This window comes from Notamacropus eugenii, chromosome 3, assembly GCF_028372415.1.
Source record: "Notamacropus eugenii isolate mMacEug1 chromosome 3, mMacEug1.pri_v2, whole genome shotgun sequence".
Taxonomy (NCBI): domain Eukaryota; kingdom Metazoa; phylum Chordata; class Mammalia; order Diprotodontia; family Macropodidae; genus Notamacropus; species Notamacropus eugenii.
This window is the reverse complement of record NC_092874.1, coordinates 247,950,767-247,967,308: the sequence shown is the minus strand read 5'-3', so window position 1 is coordinate 247,967,308 and position 16,542 is coordinate 247,950,767. Positions and strand designations below refer to the sequence as shown.

Sequence of the window (16,542 nt, the reverse complement as noted above, 5' to 3'; positions counted from 1 at the left end):
TCTAAATAATAATACTATTGATATTACAAGCTAGGAAACTTCCTCCACCTGTTATTCTCCCTACCCTTGTATTCATTATTAGTTACCTAGGAGGAAGCTATTTTTAACCCCAAACTCCCTTTCTCTCATCTCCATCTTTGCCTTGACCCTACTCCATCCATGTCTCATCCAATTCAGCCCATTGTTTTCATTCCATAGTCTTCATTCTGGAACAGTTCTGAGCCCTCACTGCCACAAGACAATCATTTGTCAACTCCCTAATTATCTCAATACCACACTCTCCATGATGGCTTTTCCAAATTTTTCTATTCCTCCTAAGTTCTCCTATGTTTTTTTCCCCTCATCCTCTGAGCTCAGAATGTTGCTTAATATTTTACCGAAAACATTTAGGTCATTTGCTGAGAGCTAGATCCCTCTTTTACCTCTTCAACTCACATCACTCAGATGCTTTCTGCCACTATCTCCTCCTTTACCAACACATGGAGGCAAATTCCTTTACATTAACAAGTGATCTCATTCCATCTTGTCTTCTCCATCAGATTTCCCTCTTTATCACACCTATTATCCTTAATTCATTATTCTTCTCAAGGAGTTCAGTACTTGACTCACTGTCTCTCTTCCCCAACTCCTGCCCTTGACTTGGAGCACTTAAAACAGTCAGGTTGATTTTTCCTAAAATATCCTCACCTCCCAGTTCCTTAAGTTCCTCAAATTCTACTACAGGCTTTTTACACTGTACCTCAGCTACACAAAAAACTGGTAACATCCTAGATCTCACCTATCCCATAGTGAAATATAAGAGCTTTTACCTCCTAGATATAAAAATTCTGACAATCCTCTTATCTGAGAAGTGATCTCTTACTATGCCATATCCTTTCTAAACCTATTCTTCCTCCCTCCACACCTCAAAGTCATCACCTATTGTTGACCTCATTATAGCTAAACCCTAGAGTTAAACAATTCATCTCCTTACTCTCCTCTAACCTCAAATACCACTACTCACCCTTTTCAAACTCAAACCCTGAATTATCCCCACCATCTATTTATTTTGGGCCTATTCACATGCTCCTGAATAAAGCTGAAGGAAATCACAAAACCATGCTGGATTTAGCAGACTACAAATATCCAAGCTCAACTGGGCCCTTGCTGCAAAGGCAATGATTTTGTGACTCTAACTTCTGCTTTATCTCATACCCCAGAGAAGCTATTAAGAACTTTCTCTTTCAGGTGTGGAGCCTAGATGGTGGAGAAAAGGCAGCAACTTGCCCGAGCTCTCCCCAAAACCCTTCCAAATACCTTTATATAATACCATAAAACAATCTGGAGCAGCAGAACCCATAAAAAGACAGAGTTAAATGAAGTGTCCAGCCAAACACAATTTACAAGGTCAGCAGGAAAGATTTACTGCACCTGGGTGAGTAGTGGAGCACAATCCAAAGCAGGCCACAGTAAGCACAGACCCAGCCCCAGGAAATCAGGAGCAGGCCTTGGGAATCACTGAATCAACGGCATCTGCTTCCAGAGCTCTCAGCCCACAGAAAATAAGGGAGTTGAATAAGTGTTACAAAGAGATCACAAGGGTAGTTCTTTACTAGTACTGACGCAAGACTGTCACTTTGCCCATACTCTGATTCTGGTTCCCAGTCCTGGTTGGCAGTCCTAGGGTGAGAAGGAGCACTAGCATGTCAGAGCTTGAAGCCACAGAGGAACAGGAACCCTGGTCACAGTTCCAGGGAAGAAAAGAGTGCTTGTGGTGGCTCACACACCAGAACACAGGTCAAGAGAGTAGTAAACACTTCTCAGATCATAGTACCCTGGAAGAAATGAAAACTTACAGGTCCCTAGAAGTATCTGAAAATGGCTGCACAAAACCCCTGACACCTCAGACAGTGCATCCTCCTCCCTACTTTAATGAAGTGTTAACAGTCAAGAAAAAGGCTTGGAGAAAGATCAAACAACAGAAAAAAAAAATTAACCATAGAAAGCTATTACAGTGACAAGGAAGATCAAAACACACACTCAGAAGAAGACAACAAAGTCAAAGCTCCTACATCTAAAGTTTCCAAGAAAAATATGAATTGGTCTCAGGCTAGGGAAGAGCTAGGATTTTGAAAACCAAGTAAGAGAGGGAGAGGAAAAGTTGGGAGAAGAAATTAAAGTGATGCTAGAAAATCAGGAGAAATAAGTCAACAGCTTGCTAGAGAAACAAAAAATAATGAAGAAAATAACATCTTAAATAATAGACTTGGGTAAATGGTAAAAGAGGTACACAAAAGCCATTGAGAAGAATACTGTAAAAAGCAGAACTGGCCAAATGGAAAAAAGGTATGAAAATTAACTGAAGAAAAAAAAAACTCCTTAAAAAGTAGAATTCGCCAAATGGAAAAGGAGATACAAAAGGAGGTACAAAAGGAGGTACTGAAGAAAATAATTCCTTAAAAATTAGAATGGAGCAAATGGAAGCTAATGACTTTATAAGAAATCAAGAAACAATAAAAGAAAACCAAAAGAATGAAAAAAATAGAAGACAATTTGAAATATCTTACTGGAAAAACAATTGACCTAGAAAACAGATCCAGGAGAGGGAAATTAAAAATTACTGGATTACCTGAAAGTTATAATAAAAAAAAGTCTAGACATCATGTTTCAAGATATTCTCAAGAAAAACTGCCCTGATATTCTAGAAACAAAAGGTAAAATAGAAATTGAAAGAATTCACCAATAACCTCCTGAAAGAGATCCCAAAATGAAAACTCACAGGAATATTACAGCAAAATTCCAGAGCTCCCAGATCAAGGAAGAAATATTGCAAGCAGTCAGAGATAACACAAGATTTAGCAGTGTCTACATTAAGAATCAGAAAGCTTGCAATATGATATTCCAGGGGGCAAAGCAACTAGGATTACAACCAACAATCACCTACCCAGCAAATCTGAGTATTTTCTTTCAGGGGAAAAAAATGGAAATTCAATGAAACAGAGGATTTTCCAGCATTCTTGATGAAAAGGCCCACGCTGAATAGAAAATGTGACTTTCAAATACAAGACTCAAGAGAAACATAAAAAGGTTAAACAGGAAAAGGAAATCATAAAGGACTGAATAAGGTAAAACTGTTTACATTACTCCATGGGAAGATGATACTTGAAACTCATAAGAACTTTCTCATTATTAAGGCAGTTACAAGGAGTAGACAGAGGGTAGAGGTATGAACTGAATATGAAGGGATGATATCTAAAAAAATAAAATTAAGGAGAGAAGAATGTATTAGGAGAAAAGGAGAGATAGAATAGGATAAATTTCCATAAAAAGGCAAGAAAAAGTTTTTACAGTAGAGGGGAAGAGTGGGAAGGTGAGGAGGAGTGAGTGAACCTTATTCTCATCAGAATTGGCTCATAGAGGGAATAACACTGAACTCAACTGGGCATAGAAATCTATCTTAACCTAGAGAAGAGTAGGTTTCCATATGAAAAAATGCTCTAAATCAACTGTTAATTGAAGAATTGCAAATTAAAGCAATTCTGAGGTACTATCCCACACCTATTAGATTGGCTAATAGGACAGAAAAGGAAAATGAAAAATTTTGGAGGGGATGTGGGAAAAATAAGACATTAATGCACCATTGGTGGAGTTGTGAACTGATTCAACCATTCTGTACAGCAATTTGGAACTATGTCCAAAGGGCTATAAAACCACGTATACCCTTTGACCTAGCAATACCACTGGCATATCTTTATCCTGAAAGAGATTAAAAAAAAAACCTATATATCCAAAAATATTTTTCATAGCTCTTTTCTGGTGGCAAAGAATTGGAAATTGAAGGGATGCCTATCAATTGGGGAATGGCTTAACAAATTATGATATGTGACTATGATGGAATACTATTGTGTTATAAGAAATGATGAGCAGGATGTTCTCAGAAAAACCTAGAAAGACTTATGTGAGATGATGCAAAGTGAAATCTACTCTGTACAAAGTAACAGCAATATTGTAAGATGATCAGTGGTGAATGACATAGCTATTCTCAGCAATATAATAATCCAAGACAACTATGAAAGACTTATGATGAAAAATGCTATCCATCCCCAACGAACGGATGGTGTCTGAATACAGATTGAAGCATACTTTTTTTACTTTATTTTTCTTGATGTTTTGTTTGGGTTTTTTATTTTTGGTCTAAGTTTTCTTTCACAACATGACTAATAAGGAAATGTTTTGCATGACTATTCATGTGTACCCTATATCGAATTGTTTGCCTTCTCAATGAGGGGAAGGAGGAAGGGAGAGAGTTTAGAACTCAAAGTTTTAAAAAAGAATGCTAAAAATTGTTTTTACATGTAACTGGGGAAAAATAAAATATTAATTTTTTTTAAAGCCATTCTCTTCAAACCTCCCATACCCTCGCCCAACCACATCCATTACAGCTAAGGACCTGATTCCTATTTACTGAAAAATTTAAGGCGTTTATTAAAGTACTCCTCATCCTGTCTATATTCCTGCTCCTCAGTCTCCTTATCCCCTAGCCATAGGTGTTTCTCAAGGCTCAGTTGTGGGCATTCTTCTCTCTTTACACTCTTTCTCATCAGCTCCCATGGTTTTGATTATCATCTCTATGTAGATATCTCTAAGACCTACATATCCAGACCTAGAGTGTCTCCTGAGCTTCAGTCTTGTATCATCAAATGCCTATTCAGAATTTCAAAAAACATTGCAGACAACTCCAAGTCACCACGTCAAAAATAGAACTCATTTTCATTCGCTTCAAAGATGGCCCTCTACTGAACCTCCCTATTTCAATTAAGGGTATCACCATTCTTCAAGTCTCTATGGTTCACAACTTCCCCTTTAGGCCAAAAATCCTAATCCCTTTTCATCCCACATTTCTAATCAGATGCCACATCTTCTTTCTACATCCACATTTCTCAAATCCAACCTCTTTTTTCTATTCACATGGCCACAAACTTAGATCAGGCCTTTGTTCCCTCTTGCCTGTGCTACTTCAATGGCCTCCTAATTGGCATTCCTTCCTCTCTCTTCTCACTTTAATCCACCCTCTCTATATCAGGCGCCAAACTCTGAGTGTAGGCAGAAATAGATTAAAATGAAATTGAAAAATATTTAACAACATAAATAATGTTAAGTTGAGGTTTTCTAGGTCAACATGCAGCTTACAGAGAGCTGCTTCTATTTGAGTTTGACACCAGGGCTCTACAGAGCTGCCAAAGGCATTCTCCTTAAGACTATCTCTGACCACATCAACCTACTCTCCTCACTTGGCTCAGTTAACGTTAATGAAAACACTTCACAGCTTACCCTGAACAACCTTTCTAGTGTCATTATACATTACTCCCCTTCACAGACTAACCAAACTTGCCTCTCCACAAGTATAACACTCCTATCTTGGTGTTTCTGTAGTGGCTATTCCCCATGCCTAGAATGCCCTTGCTTCTCACCTCTATTTTCCAGAATTCTTTACTTCCTTCAAGCCACACATACCTCAAAAATCATCAAAGATTTGTCTGACATCTTCGCCAAATGCTAGTATCCTTCCTCCTTAATTACTTTATATTTAACTACCTTGCATTTTTTTTTAAAGATATGGCATATGTTTATTCAGTTTATACTTTTATATTGAGAAGCACTACTGGGTAGTGGATACAGCTAGCCTCTCAGCTGAGAAGTGGTTTCAAGTCCCACCTCTGACTGCAGAGCTGTAGGACAGGATAAGGAATAAGTTATTTACCCTCTCAATGCCTTGGCAAACTACTTTGGACTGTAAATCTCAGTAAAGGGAACTCAACTCCATAGTTAGAAGTTCTTCATTAGAAATTTACCATCATAACAAAATCACAGGTCTAGTGAGTGAGAGTGAGAGAGTGTGAGAGAGAGAGAGAGAGAGAGAGAGGCAGGGAGGGAAGGGGTGGGGAAGAGAGAGAGAGAGACAGAGACAGAGAGAGAGAAAGAGAGAGACAGAAGTGTCTGTGTATGTGGTCTTCGCCAGATAGAAATGTAAGCTCCTTGAAAGCAAAGACTTTTATTTTCTCTTTGAATCCTTCACATGTAGCCTATCAACTGGCATATAGTAGGTGCTTTCTAAAAATACTTCTGGGCTGATTCAAGAGGACAAGAGTGTTTACTGAAGTTTATCAAGTATGAATGAAGTCATGGCTTGTAGCAGAAAGGAAGACACTAAGCTTCTTAACAAAAGAAGGAGAATGAAGTAGAGTCCCATTAATGATGATGACAAGGAGCAGGAGCAAGAGATAAAGATAGATGGTGTGAATCTCAAAGGATAAAAGATTGCTAAGTGATGGTGAATAAGGGAAGTGAAGTGGGAGTAAGGAAGAAGGAAACCTAGTACTCATGTTGAACCAGTACTTTAGGGAACAGAAGAGAAGCAGCTCCCTATTCTAGATGGGTAGCCAAGGATTCACTATCTTCTATGGAAACTTTTACATTTTCTAGAGAAACACACTGAATAAGCTTCCAAGTGTAAGCCCTAATAAATAACATTTCAGTAGCATAATGTTTTGTAAATATGATCCTACTATTTTCTACTATGAAGCAGAATTTGTCAATATAAATGTTGATTCATTTAGAAAACCAAAAATATGGCAGTGTTCTGAAATTAGAAAATGAGCATAAATTCACTTCTAGATAGTCTACAAAAACTTTGGACTGACACTTTAATTAGCAAAAACCAAGAGAACTTATTAACTTACATCTTTTTCTGACCGATGTGGAAACATCGAAGACTGGCTGTAGTACATGTTTTCATCATGGTAGTCACTGTCGACCCCCTCTACAAACTTCTTTCTTGAAGCACCAAACATGCTGTTTGTCACCTAAAGAGAAAAGTTATTTTAGGGAAAAAATAATATTTTGAGCAACACCCAGTAACACCTAACTTCTGTGAGAGACTGGTTTGACAGAGAAGATGGAAAATTAAGGGACAACTGATATGCTACACAAGAAACCAAACTGTGGTCAAGGGCAAAACAGAGTGATACTAGATGAGATCACAAATTTGTTTGTAAGAAATGTAGCATCTTGGTCACTGGTGATGAGAACAGTCACATTATCTTAAACACCACCTTTCTATTCAAAGAACTATATCTACCCTGTTCTTATGTAAAATTACAATTAAAAATCTTAACTGAATACATATTGTGACTTTCCTTTGAGTTAAGCTATTTTATTCCTCCTGAAAGTTGTAACTACATATACTTTTTAATTTTACAATATTGTCTCTAAACACTCAAAAATGCCATGTGAGCTTATTGAAAGTACTTATACTTTATACCAACTTTACGGATTCATATTCCATTTGAATTTCTACATAGCCTATGAAACCCAAATATTTAACCATCTGTGTTTTACAGAGAAACAATAATCCTATTTCATTCTTTACAAAATATTGTATTTCATTTGCTCTTCACAACATCCCTGTGAGGCTGGTAGCAAAGGTGGTAGAAAAGTGTTATCTCCATTTTACAGATAAAAAAAAAACCCACAGACCTCGAGTACTTAAATGATTTGCCCAAAATTAGTTGTGATTATAAGTAAAAATAGGATCATGTGATTTGAAATTTAAGAGATGAATTATTCCAATTCCTATGGACAAATAAACTTAGGCCTACAGAAGGGAAGTGATTTGCCCAGTCACCTAAACAGTATGCAGAAGAAGAATCTGAATCTCAGTTTTCAAACTTCAAATCCAGCACATTAAGAAACTTGAACTCAGAGGTGGTTTAAATGGTACCTCAAATTAAGTCCAAACAGTACAATACTCAATAAACTGTGGTGTTAACACTGACAGTTAAATTCTATGCCTCAGTTCCTTAGCAATCAAATGAACTACTTTCTTATTTTTTTTAAAAAATTACATTAAATTCTCAACTTCACAACAGAATGTCATGGTCAATCTCCTACATTGTGCGGAATGAATAAATGGATGGTTTCATTGCTTTATTTTTTGAGGCAAAAGTTTAGAATATCAGAATAAATTTGTTCCAAGTAAATCTGAAAACACATTTCACAGCAAAATACAATTAATTTCTTAAAAATCTAAAATTTTAAAGTATCAAGACCTTGTCTTTGTTATATCTGTTCATGTAAAAAGGAGGCCACTGTGTGCTATTCAAGTCAATGACAGATAATATTGAATAACAGCTCTCAAGAGGAGGCAGTTAAGAAGGGAAGCAATTTTAAGAGTGTGTGGTACATATATGTATACACATCCAAGATTTTTTTTTTCAAAACATCCATGACAAAATTTATCATGTGTTCTACAAGTTGGGAGCCTTAAATATGTGAGATAGCATGATTTGTAAAGTCTGATGAAACTCCATTTAAGCCCTACATGAAATCATTAAAAATCATGCATATATGTATGAGAAATGTAATCTAATCAACACAATTTGGCAATACTTGCAGTAAAAATCCAATTCTCTGTTCTTTATCAAACTGAAAGCACTCAATTCAATTAATTCAAATGGACCCCAAAATTAATTCAAAATTTTATCCTACCATCTTTAAAACTAAAACATCAGGATGAATAATATTGGAGCTAGAATGAGTGGGACTTTAGAGAAATAAAAAATATTTGTTGAGTGTATTCTTTCCTACAGTCCTTTCCTGGTGACTCATTCTAGGTTGTTCTGGGTACACAAAGGCTATATGATGTATATCAAATTGACAGGATTTTTGAATAAGTTCAACAGATTCTTTTCTTAAAAGATCAACTAATAAATAAATATTTATTAAGCACCTATTATGCATCAATACTGTGCTAAGTGTGGAGATGTATACTAGTACAAAAAACCAATCTTTATTCACTAGGAGCTGCCATTCTAATGGAAAAGATAAGTAAACATAAATACACATATGTATATATAACAAAGTTATTAAAAAATATATACAAACTAGTTAAATTTTATTGTTGTTGGAGGGAAAACACTAGTAGTCCAGAGCGTTAAGAAAGACTTCCTTTAGAAAATGAGATCTATGAGAAGGCCATAAGAAAGAAATGAACTTCAGGGATGTGGGACAACCAATCCTAAACGACACCAACAGGAGATGGCATGTTATGGTGAGAGACAAAGAAAAGGTTGGTTTGGTTGAATTGAACAGTCCATGAGGAGGACTAATAGGCACTGTGTGTGGAGAAGTTAGAGCCAGGTTGTGAAAATCTCTGAAACTAAAGAGGAGTTTATGTTTTATCCTAGAAACAATATGAAGTCAATGGAGTTAAGTAAGTTAAATAAGCAGGGGAGACATATGGGCATATCTGTATTTAAGGAAAATTATTTTAGCATCAATATTCAGGATGCAGTGAGTTAAGACAGGATTAATTAGAAAGCTGTTGCAATCATCTGGGAGAGGGGTAATGAAGGTCTGACAAAAGGTAGTAGCTGTGTAAGTGGAGAGAAGGGGTCACAAGTGAGAGAGAGAGAAGCTGTGAAAGTAAAAATGACAAGATCTGGCAACTTATTGAATATATAAAGTGAGGACCAGTAGGGAAGTAGAGGATAATATCAAGAAAGGAGAATGGTAACTGAAAGAAAAGTTTAAAAGAGAGGAAGATTTAGAGGAAAAGCCAACTCTGTTGAGTTTGAAATGTCTCCAAGACATTCAGTGTTATTTAGTTGAAATGTCCAATAAGAAACTGGTGATGCAGGACTAAAGCATATGCACGGAGATGCTAATTAAACTCACAGGAACTGATCAGGTAACCAAAGTACTAATACAAAAATCCACAAATCTCCGGGGGGGGGGGGGGGGGGGGGGGGGGGGAGAGGAAGGGGGAACACCATGCTACAAACTTTAAAATACTTGGTAATTAAATTTAACAATTCTAATGTCAACTCCTGACAGCAAATAAAATAAAGACATTCAAATATAAGGAAAAAGAAATTTGAATAATACAACATCATTCTACACACCATAAATCATAGGAGGGAATGAAATATGTTCTGAAAAGCAAAGGAGCTCAATATGCAACCCAAGGTGACATACTCTGCAAACCTGGTCCTAACCACAGAGGAAAAAAGATTTGGTTCAAGTACCATCTTCTGCATGAAGCTCTTCCTATACTTCAACTGCTAGTGCCCTTCCTCCCAAAACATCTTGTATTTAACTTTTTTGTATATATTTGTATTGATTATTTTATATTAATTTTCTACATATCTGTATATGTCATTTGTTGTCTCCTTCATTAGTATGTAAGCTCCTTCTGATTAGGGATTGATTCATTCTCTGTACTTATACTCTTGGAACTAATACAGTGACAAGAATAAAGTAGGTATTTAATAAAAAATACTTGTTGATTGCTGATTGATTAGTTGGTAAGGGTTTGAACTAAAAGAGAGGTACAGAGAAGGCAAGGAAGGGTTACTAAAGACATTTTAAAGGAAAATTCTACCTAGAAGTAGGAAATGAAAGAGGGCTAATGCCAAGGTTTTAAGTCTGGTTAACTGGGAGAGTATGAGAAATTGAGGGGATGTCTATCAACTGGGGAATGGCTAAACAAGTTGTAGTATATGAATGTAATGGAAATCTACTGTACTGTAAGAAATGATGAAAGGGCAGATTTCTGAAAAACCTGGAAAGACTCACATAAATTGATGCTGAGTGAAGTGAACAGAACCAAGAGAAAGAACATTGTACAAAGTAAAAGAAACATTGCGTGATGACCAACTTTGACAGACTTAGCTCTTCTTGGCAATACAAAGATCCAAAACAATCTCATGGGACTCATGATATAAAATGCCATCCACATTCAGAGAAAGAACTATGGAGTCTAAATGCAGAGCAAAGCAGACTATTTTCTCCTTTCTTCTTTCTTGTTTTTCTGGTTTTGTTCTCATTCTTTCTTTCACAACATGAGTAATGTGGAAATACGTTTAATATGATTGTACACGTATAGCCTCTATCAGACTGCATGCTATCTTGGGGAGGAGAGAGGGAAGGAAGAGGGGAGAAAAATTTGGAACTCAAAGTCTTGTAAAAGTGGATGTTTAAAACTATCTTTGCATGTAATTTGAAAAAATAAAATACTATTAAGTAGGGGAAAAAACTGGACAGTATGAATCTTGTACCAAAAAGGTGAGAAAAACTAGAGGGGTGGGAGGTGGGGAAGGGATGAGAAGGTAAGCTTTTTGTTGGGTTTTTCTTCCAGTCAACAATAAACACTGGATAGTATAGGACATTCCATTTTTTTAGTGGATTTAGAGTTACAAGACCTGGATTCAAATCCCAGTTTTGCTACCTTTGTGACCTTCACTTAGCTTTAAAAAAAAAATTAATGAGGTTTAACTATTTAGTCAATGAGGTCTCTTCTAAAGCCTGTGATCCTATGTCCTTCCATTCCTTCTCTCTACCAATGATTTATGTATCTGGGTTGGTCTCAATCTATCACAACCAATCCATCTTTGGTGACTTCAATATTCACATACTGATGACTCTTTTGCCACTTTGGACTATATTCACTGACCTCAACTCTCTTGACTTCTTTGTCTGCATTCTACCTCATCCACCCACTGTTTAGACCTCAAACTACTCTATCTTCAAGTTGAAAAACTCTGATATTTCTCTTTCTGATCTGAATTTTCCTTTCCTCCTCCAATTCCCATATCCTTACTTCTCCTAAATTCAGGGAGGCAGAGGGCATTACTGTGTAATGCAGAACCTGGAATCATCAAGACTGAATCTGAATCTCACCTCAGACATGAACTTACTGTGAAACCCAGTGAAGAATCTCATAACTTCACTGAGCTTCACTTCAGTTTCTTCATCTCTAAAATGAGCGATTTATATAAGATCTCAAGATCCTTCCAAGCTCTAAATATATGACACTTTGAAGGCCCCCTGGTCTCCTAATCCATCTATAACATTGTTTTCACTTCATTTTCTTCCCTTACCAGCAGAGTAAAATATTTCAGCATATCCTTCACGGATATTCTTTTGACAATTGGATACATTCTCAATTAAAGTATATAAAGCAAAACATAAAGGACTTTATAAATGTCTATTCTTCTATTGTCAGCTTTGAGTCACTTCTACCAACTGCCTTCTCTATTCCTACTCAGAAACCAAGAGATACCAAAGGAAGACAAAATTGTATTGATGAGGTCCACAAAGTTAACTTCAAGGGGACTCTTTCCTCACAAAAATCCTTTTAGTCCTTTCTGATTAACTATATCATACTCAGTTGCTGCAACAGCTTCTTTTTTCAAGCCACCAATTTTGTCCCACTCTATTATAATTTCTCTCAGCGTGTAACTTTAACTACCACTTAGATTCTAACCTGACTTACCATAGCCATGTGTCTTCTTTCACTATCTAGAACTTGACTGTGGTTCTCATTTATCCTCTCCTTCTACCCTCCTGCTTCGGAGATGTGAAGCTCCTTCTCTGTGCCAAAGCTCCGCTAAGCATTAGTATCCTTGATTCTACTTCCTCTGGAACTCTGTTTCAACGATCTTTCTCTCCTGCTCATCCTCAATTTGTCCCTCTTTCTTATCTACTGAAATGTTCTGGTTTCTCTGTATCAATTGTGTAGCTGCGGCAGAAGCAACAGCATCTTGCCTTTACCATGAAACTTCTTGGGCACTCCCCTTCATGGGTTGCATGATGGTGCCCCCTTCTTTCTCTTCCTTCCCATCTAACCATTCCTATTTTGCTCATTTGTGTAAGGGGAGATAGAGAGTTCTTAGAGTACTTAAGATAATGGCATTCTTGTCTTTCTCATGAGCTGCAGTGCTTATTGCACTTGGTAACCCTAACACTGTAGTTGTTCAACTTCACAGGCTACTTTTACACCATTCTCACACAGTTCTATACCCTATTAGTGCCTCTCACTAATTCACTGCGGTAGCCCAAGTCTATCCAACACACATAGATTAAAAAGGCACATTTACCTTAAAACTGTATTAAACTGCCCAGATACACAGGAACAGTTGATCATGGAGACTTAGCTATACTTTGTGTCTTTGGGGCTGTCTTACCAAAGGATTCCTCTCTATTGTCTATGCCTGGAGAGCTATGCATGAATTTTTTCTGTAGTATACAGGTACAACTTTTTCTATAGTGATGCTAAAAAGAATTAAGTAAGAATTCACCTTTGAAATATAGAGGCACATTCCTGAAGGCTCTTGGCCCCCCTATAGTCTACATAAATGATTCTGAGGGAATGGGGCAGTATCAGAAAAGACAGCCTTTAGAATGGAATACTTGAGTCAGGAAACAATGTTTCACAATGTAACTATGTGAACTTAAGGCAGCTGCATAAAGAACTGAAACACTGGGACACCAAGTCAGTGTCCAGAGAGGCCCAGGATCTTGTCTCCTGGTCAAGTACTGATATCTTGCCCCATAAAGCCATTCTTCTGCAATAAGTTTACCAATTCTGCCTTAAATCGTTAGATTCTGGTATGCTCTAAAATGCTAAACTTTCTCTGATTTGTTTTATAGGTTTTTTTGGTTTCCTACTGAGACCCAGAACAATTCTTTCCTGGTGTTTAATATCCCAACTGTTGCTGATTCACTCCTGTGGGCTACAGCCCCCTCCCAAGTTTAGAATTCCCTCTCTGCATATCCATCTACTTAAATTTTCCTCTTCCTTCAAAAGGCAGCACTAGAAAGCAATAAACGCCATCACAATCTTTGACCAATGTCCTACCATTAACAGTGACTTAATGGACCAGTTTAATGTATTCACACCAAACTAGCCCTCTAAGGAATATAATATCTAACCAGAATACAAATATTCAACAATGGAAAAGAACCCAAGGAATTTTTCTTTTAAATGATAGTGTATGAAGCTGAAGAAATGCAGAGGCAGATGTTCCACACTGTGAAGATTCCTTCTATTTTATTTTATATGTTCTAAGATGCTACTTCTTCCCTAAAATCTCAGGACTTCAGCAGGAAGAAATTTTAATGACCATCTCATGTAAAATCCAATACCTTCCAGGCTGCCTAATCCTTTTGTGGGCAGTTCTAATTAATAAACAAACAAAAAAAAAATTACATTAAGCCTAAATTTGTCTCTTTGAAAATACCATCAATTGTTCCTGATTCTGCCCTTTTTAATCAAGCAAACTAATCCCCTAGATGAGAACCATTTGAAAACCTGAAGATGGCTTATCATGCTTCACATAACTTCCCTGATGCCCAGTCTTATCCTCTTTAGGCTCAATATCCTCAGTTACTTCAACTAATCTTCATATATCATATGACAGGAATCATCCTGGCTCCATCATCCTGGCTGCCCTCATTTGGACACTGGCACACTTTACGAATGTTCTTTTAGAAATGTGGCACCCACAACCTGTCAGATGTCATCTGGGCAGAGTAAAATGTACAACAATTATCGTCTCCATATTCCTTCAAGCTACGCCTCTCTTAATGCCTATTCGTTTTCTTAGCTTCCCCTACTATACACTGTTGAATCATGAAGGGTTTGCAATTCATTAAAACCTCTAGATCTTTTGTGAACCAACTCAACCAAGCTTCTCACATTTTGAACTTCTGAAACTGATTTTGGGGCACTTCTCCTTTTTTATGACACTTAATCATTAAAATCTACTCTATGGGTGTCTAGTCACAAAATCAGTTCCAAATCCATCCTTTTCAATCCATCAGCCACCATTTATTACACGGCTCCTATGTGCTAAGTGCTGGGAATTCAAAGACAAAAACAAATAGCTCCTGCCATTAAGAAGCATACATTTTTAATAATACATACAATATACATAAATATTACACACAAATACATGCATTATTAATTGCAATAATTAATTATTTTTAATTAACTTTATATAATATATAATTTAATTAATAATACATACAAAAATAAGCATATACTACAAATAAAATGCAAGACAAAAGGGGAGTGAGAAAAGGTCGTCACAGGAAGAGAACAGATTCAGGGGTAGGCAATGAGTATAAAGGAAAAGAGAAAAAAAGATAGATAGTGTCATGTTTAAAGAACAATAAGAAGGTGAAGCTGGTTAAACCACAGAATGTAGGAAGGAGAAAATGTGTAACATGGTTGGTAAGGTTGTTTGGAGCCAAACAAAGGATCTTAATGTCTGAAGCTAGTGGAAGTCACCAGAATTTATTGAGAAGGGGAGTGATATGATTCAGACATACACCTGAAGAAAACTGCTCTGGCAGCTGTGTGAAAAAGAGGGACCAGAGAAGGGAGACATCTGAGACAAGGAGACCAATAAGTGGGCTATTGCAATAGTCCAAGCAAGATGAGATGAGGCCCAAATTAAAGTGGTACAAGTGTGATTACACACAGTTTTTGACATGTTGAATTTGAGATGTCTATGGGATGGAAGGGAGGGAGAAAAGGAGGGTGGATATATGTATTAAGGGCTTACTATGTGCAAAGCACTGTGTTAAGTGCCCAGGTTACAAAGAGAAAAAGAAAAAAGTCCTTGTCCTCAAGGAGTTCACATTCTAATAAGGGGAAACAACACAAGAGAAGGTTTCAGCTGCAAGTCACATGGAAAGACTCAGTGGCAGGGTATAGTGGCAAAGTACAGAGTGATGCATCATCATTAATGTCCTCTCCATAGATAAAGCCAGATACAATGAGCCATCTGACAGTGTCAAACTTTCTTATTAGAGTCTTCAGTACTTGTGACCACTGAGGATACAGGGGTTGCAGAGGATTCCAGGGTGGCATCAATACATGGATTGCTTCCCTAGAAAATGTGAGGGCTGGGCTAGAAACAAAGCAGTGGTAAGTTGGGGGAAGAGGGAAAGGGAGCATTGCCACCGCATAAGATCTTGCTTACCTTCCCTTTAGTAGTGGTTGGTTAGTAGTTGGCATTTGTGGTTGAAGGGAAAGTGGCTCTCTTTCTCCATAGAGCTTTTGAGACAAGGAGGAAAACAGAGCTGCTGCTATTCTTAGGGATTCTGGGTTGAGTGTCCTGGATTGTCTCCAAAGAAGACTATAGGGAAGCTGGGGCAATGATATGATGTACCTGGTACATGCTACCTCCTATGTTTCCCTCATTATTAATTACTCCTTCAGCAAGCCTGGATTGCCTAGGCTGAAATATCAAATAGGTGATGGAAGATGCAGGATTGGAGTTCAGGAAAGAAACTAGAGTTGGATATACAGCTGGAGGGGGGGTGGGCGGGAAGGGGGAAGGAAGCATTTATATAGAGAGAATCATCAACACATGAGTTGATGAAGCTACCAATACAGAAAGTACAGAGATACAAGATAGCACAAGAGCCTTGAGGAAGAACCATGATTACAGGGTATAATATAGATGATCAGTCAGAGAATCAGGAGACAGCGTTATGAAAAACCAGAGGAAAACAGTGGAAAAGGATGGTCACCAGTGTCAAATACTGCATAGTTTAAGAAGGATAAGAACAGAGAAAAGGACATCAGAACCGACAATTAAGAGATCATTGGAAGCATTGTAAAGAGCAGTTTCAGTGGAGTGATGAGATTGGAAGCTAGAAGGTAAAAGAGATAAACTGGAGATACTTTTTTCCAGAAGTTGGAGAAACTTT

General features: G+C 37.2%; 1 protein-coding gene across 1 annotated transcript in view; it reads right to left on the bottom strand.

The window, feature by feature from the left end:
• Positions 1-16,542, bottom strand: part of CNOT2 (CCR4-NOT transcription complex subunit 2) — a 180,270-nt gene that overhangs the window by 53,845 nt on the left and 109,883 nt on the right. Inside the window, 1 exon segment of the mRNA XM_072655367.1 lies at positions 6,720-6,842. Within this exon segment, the coding sequence (XP_072511468.1) occupies positions 6,720-6,842 (123 nt within the window).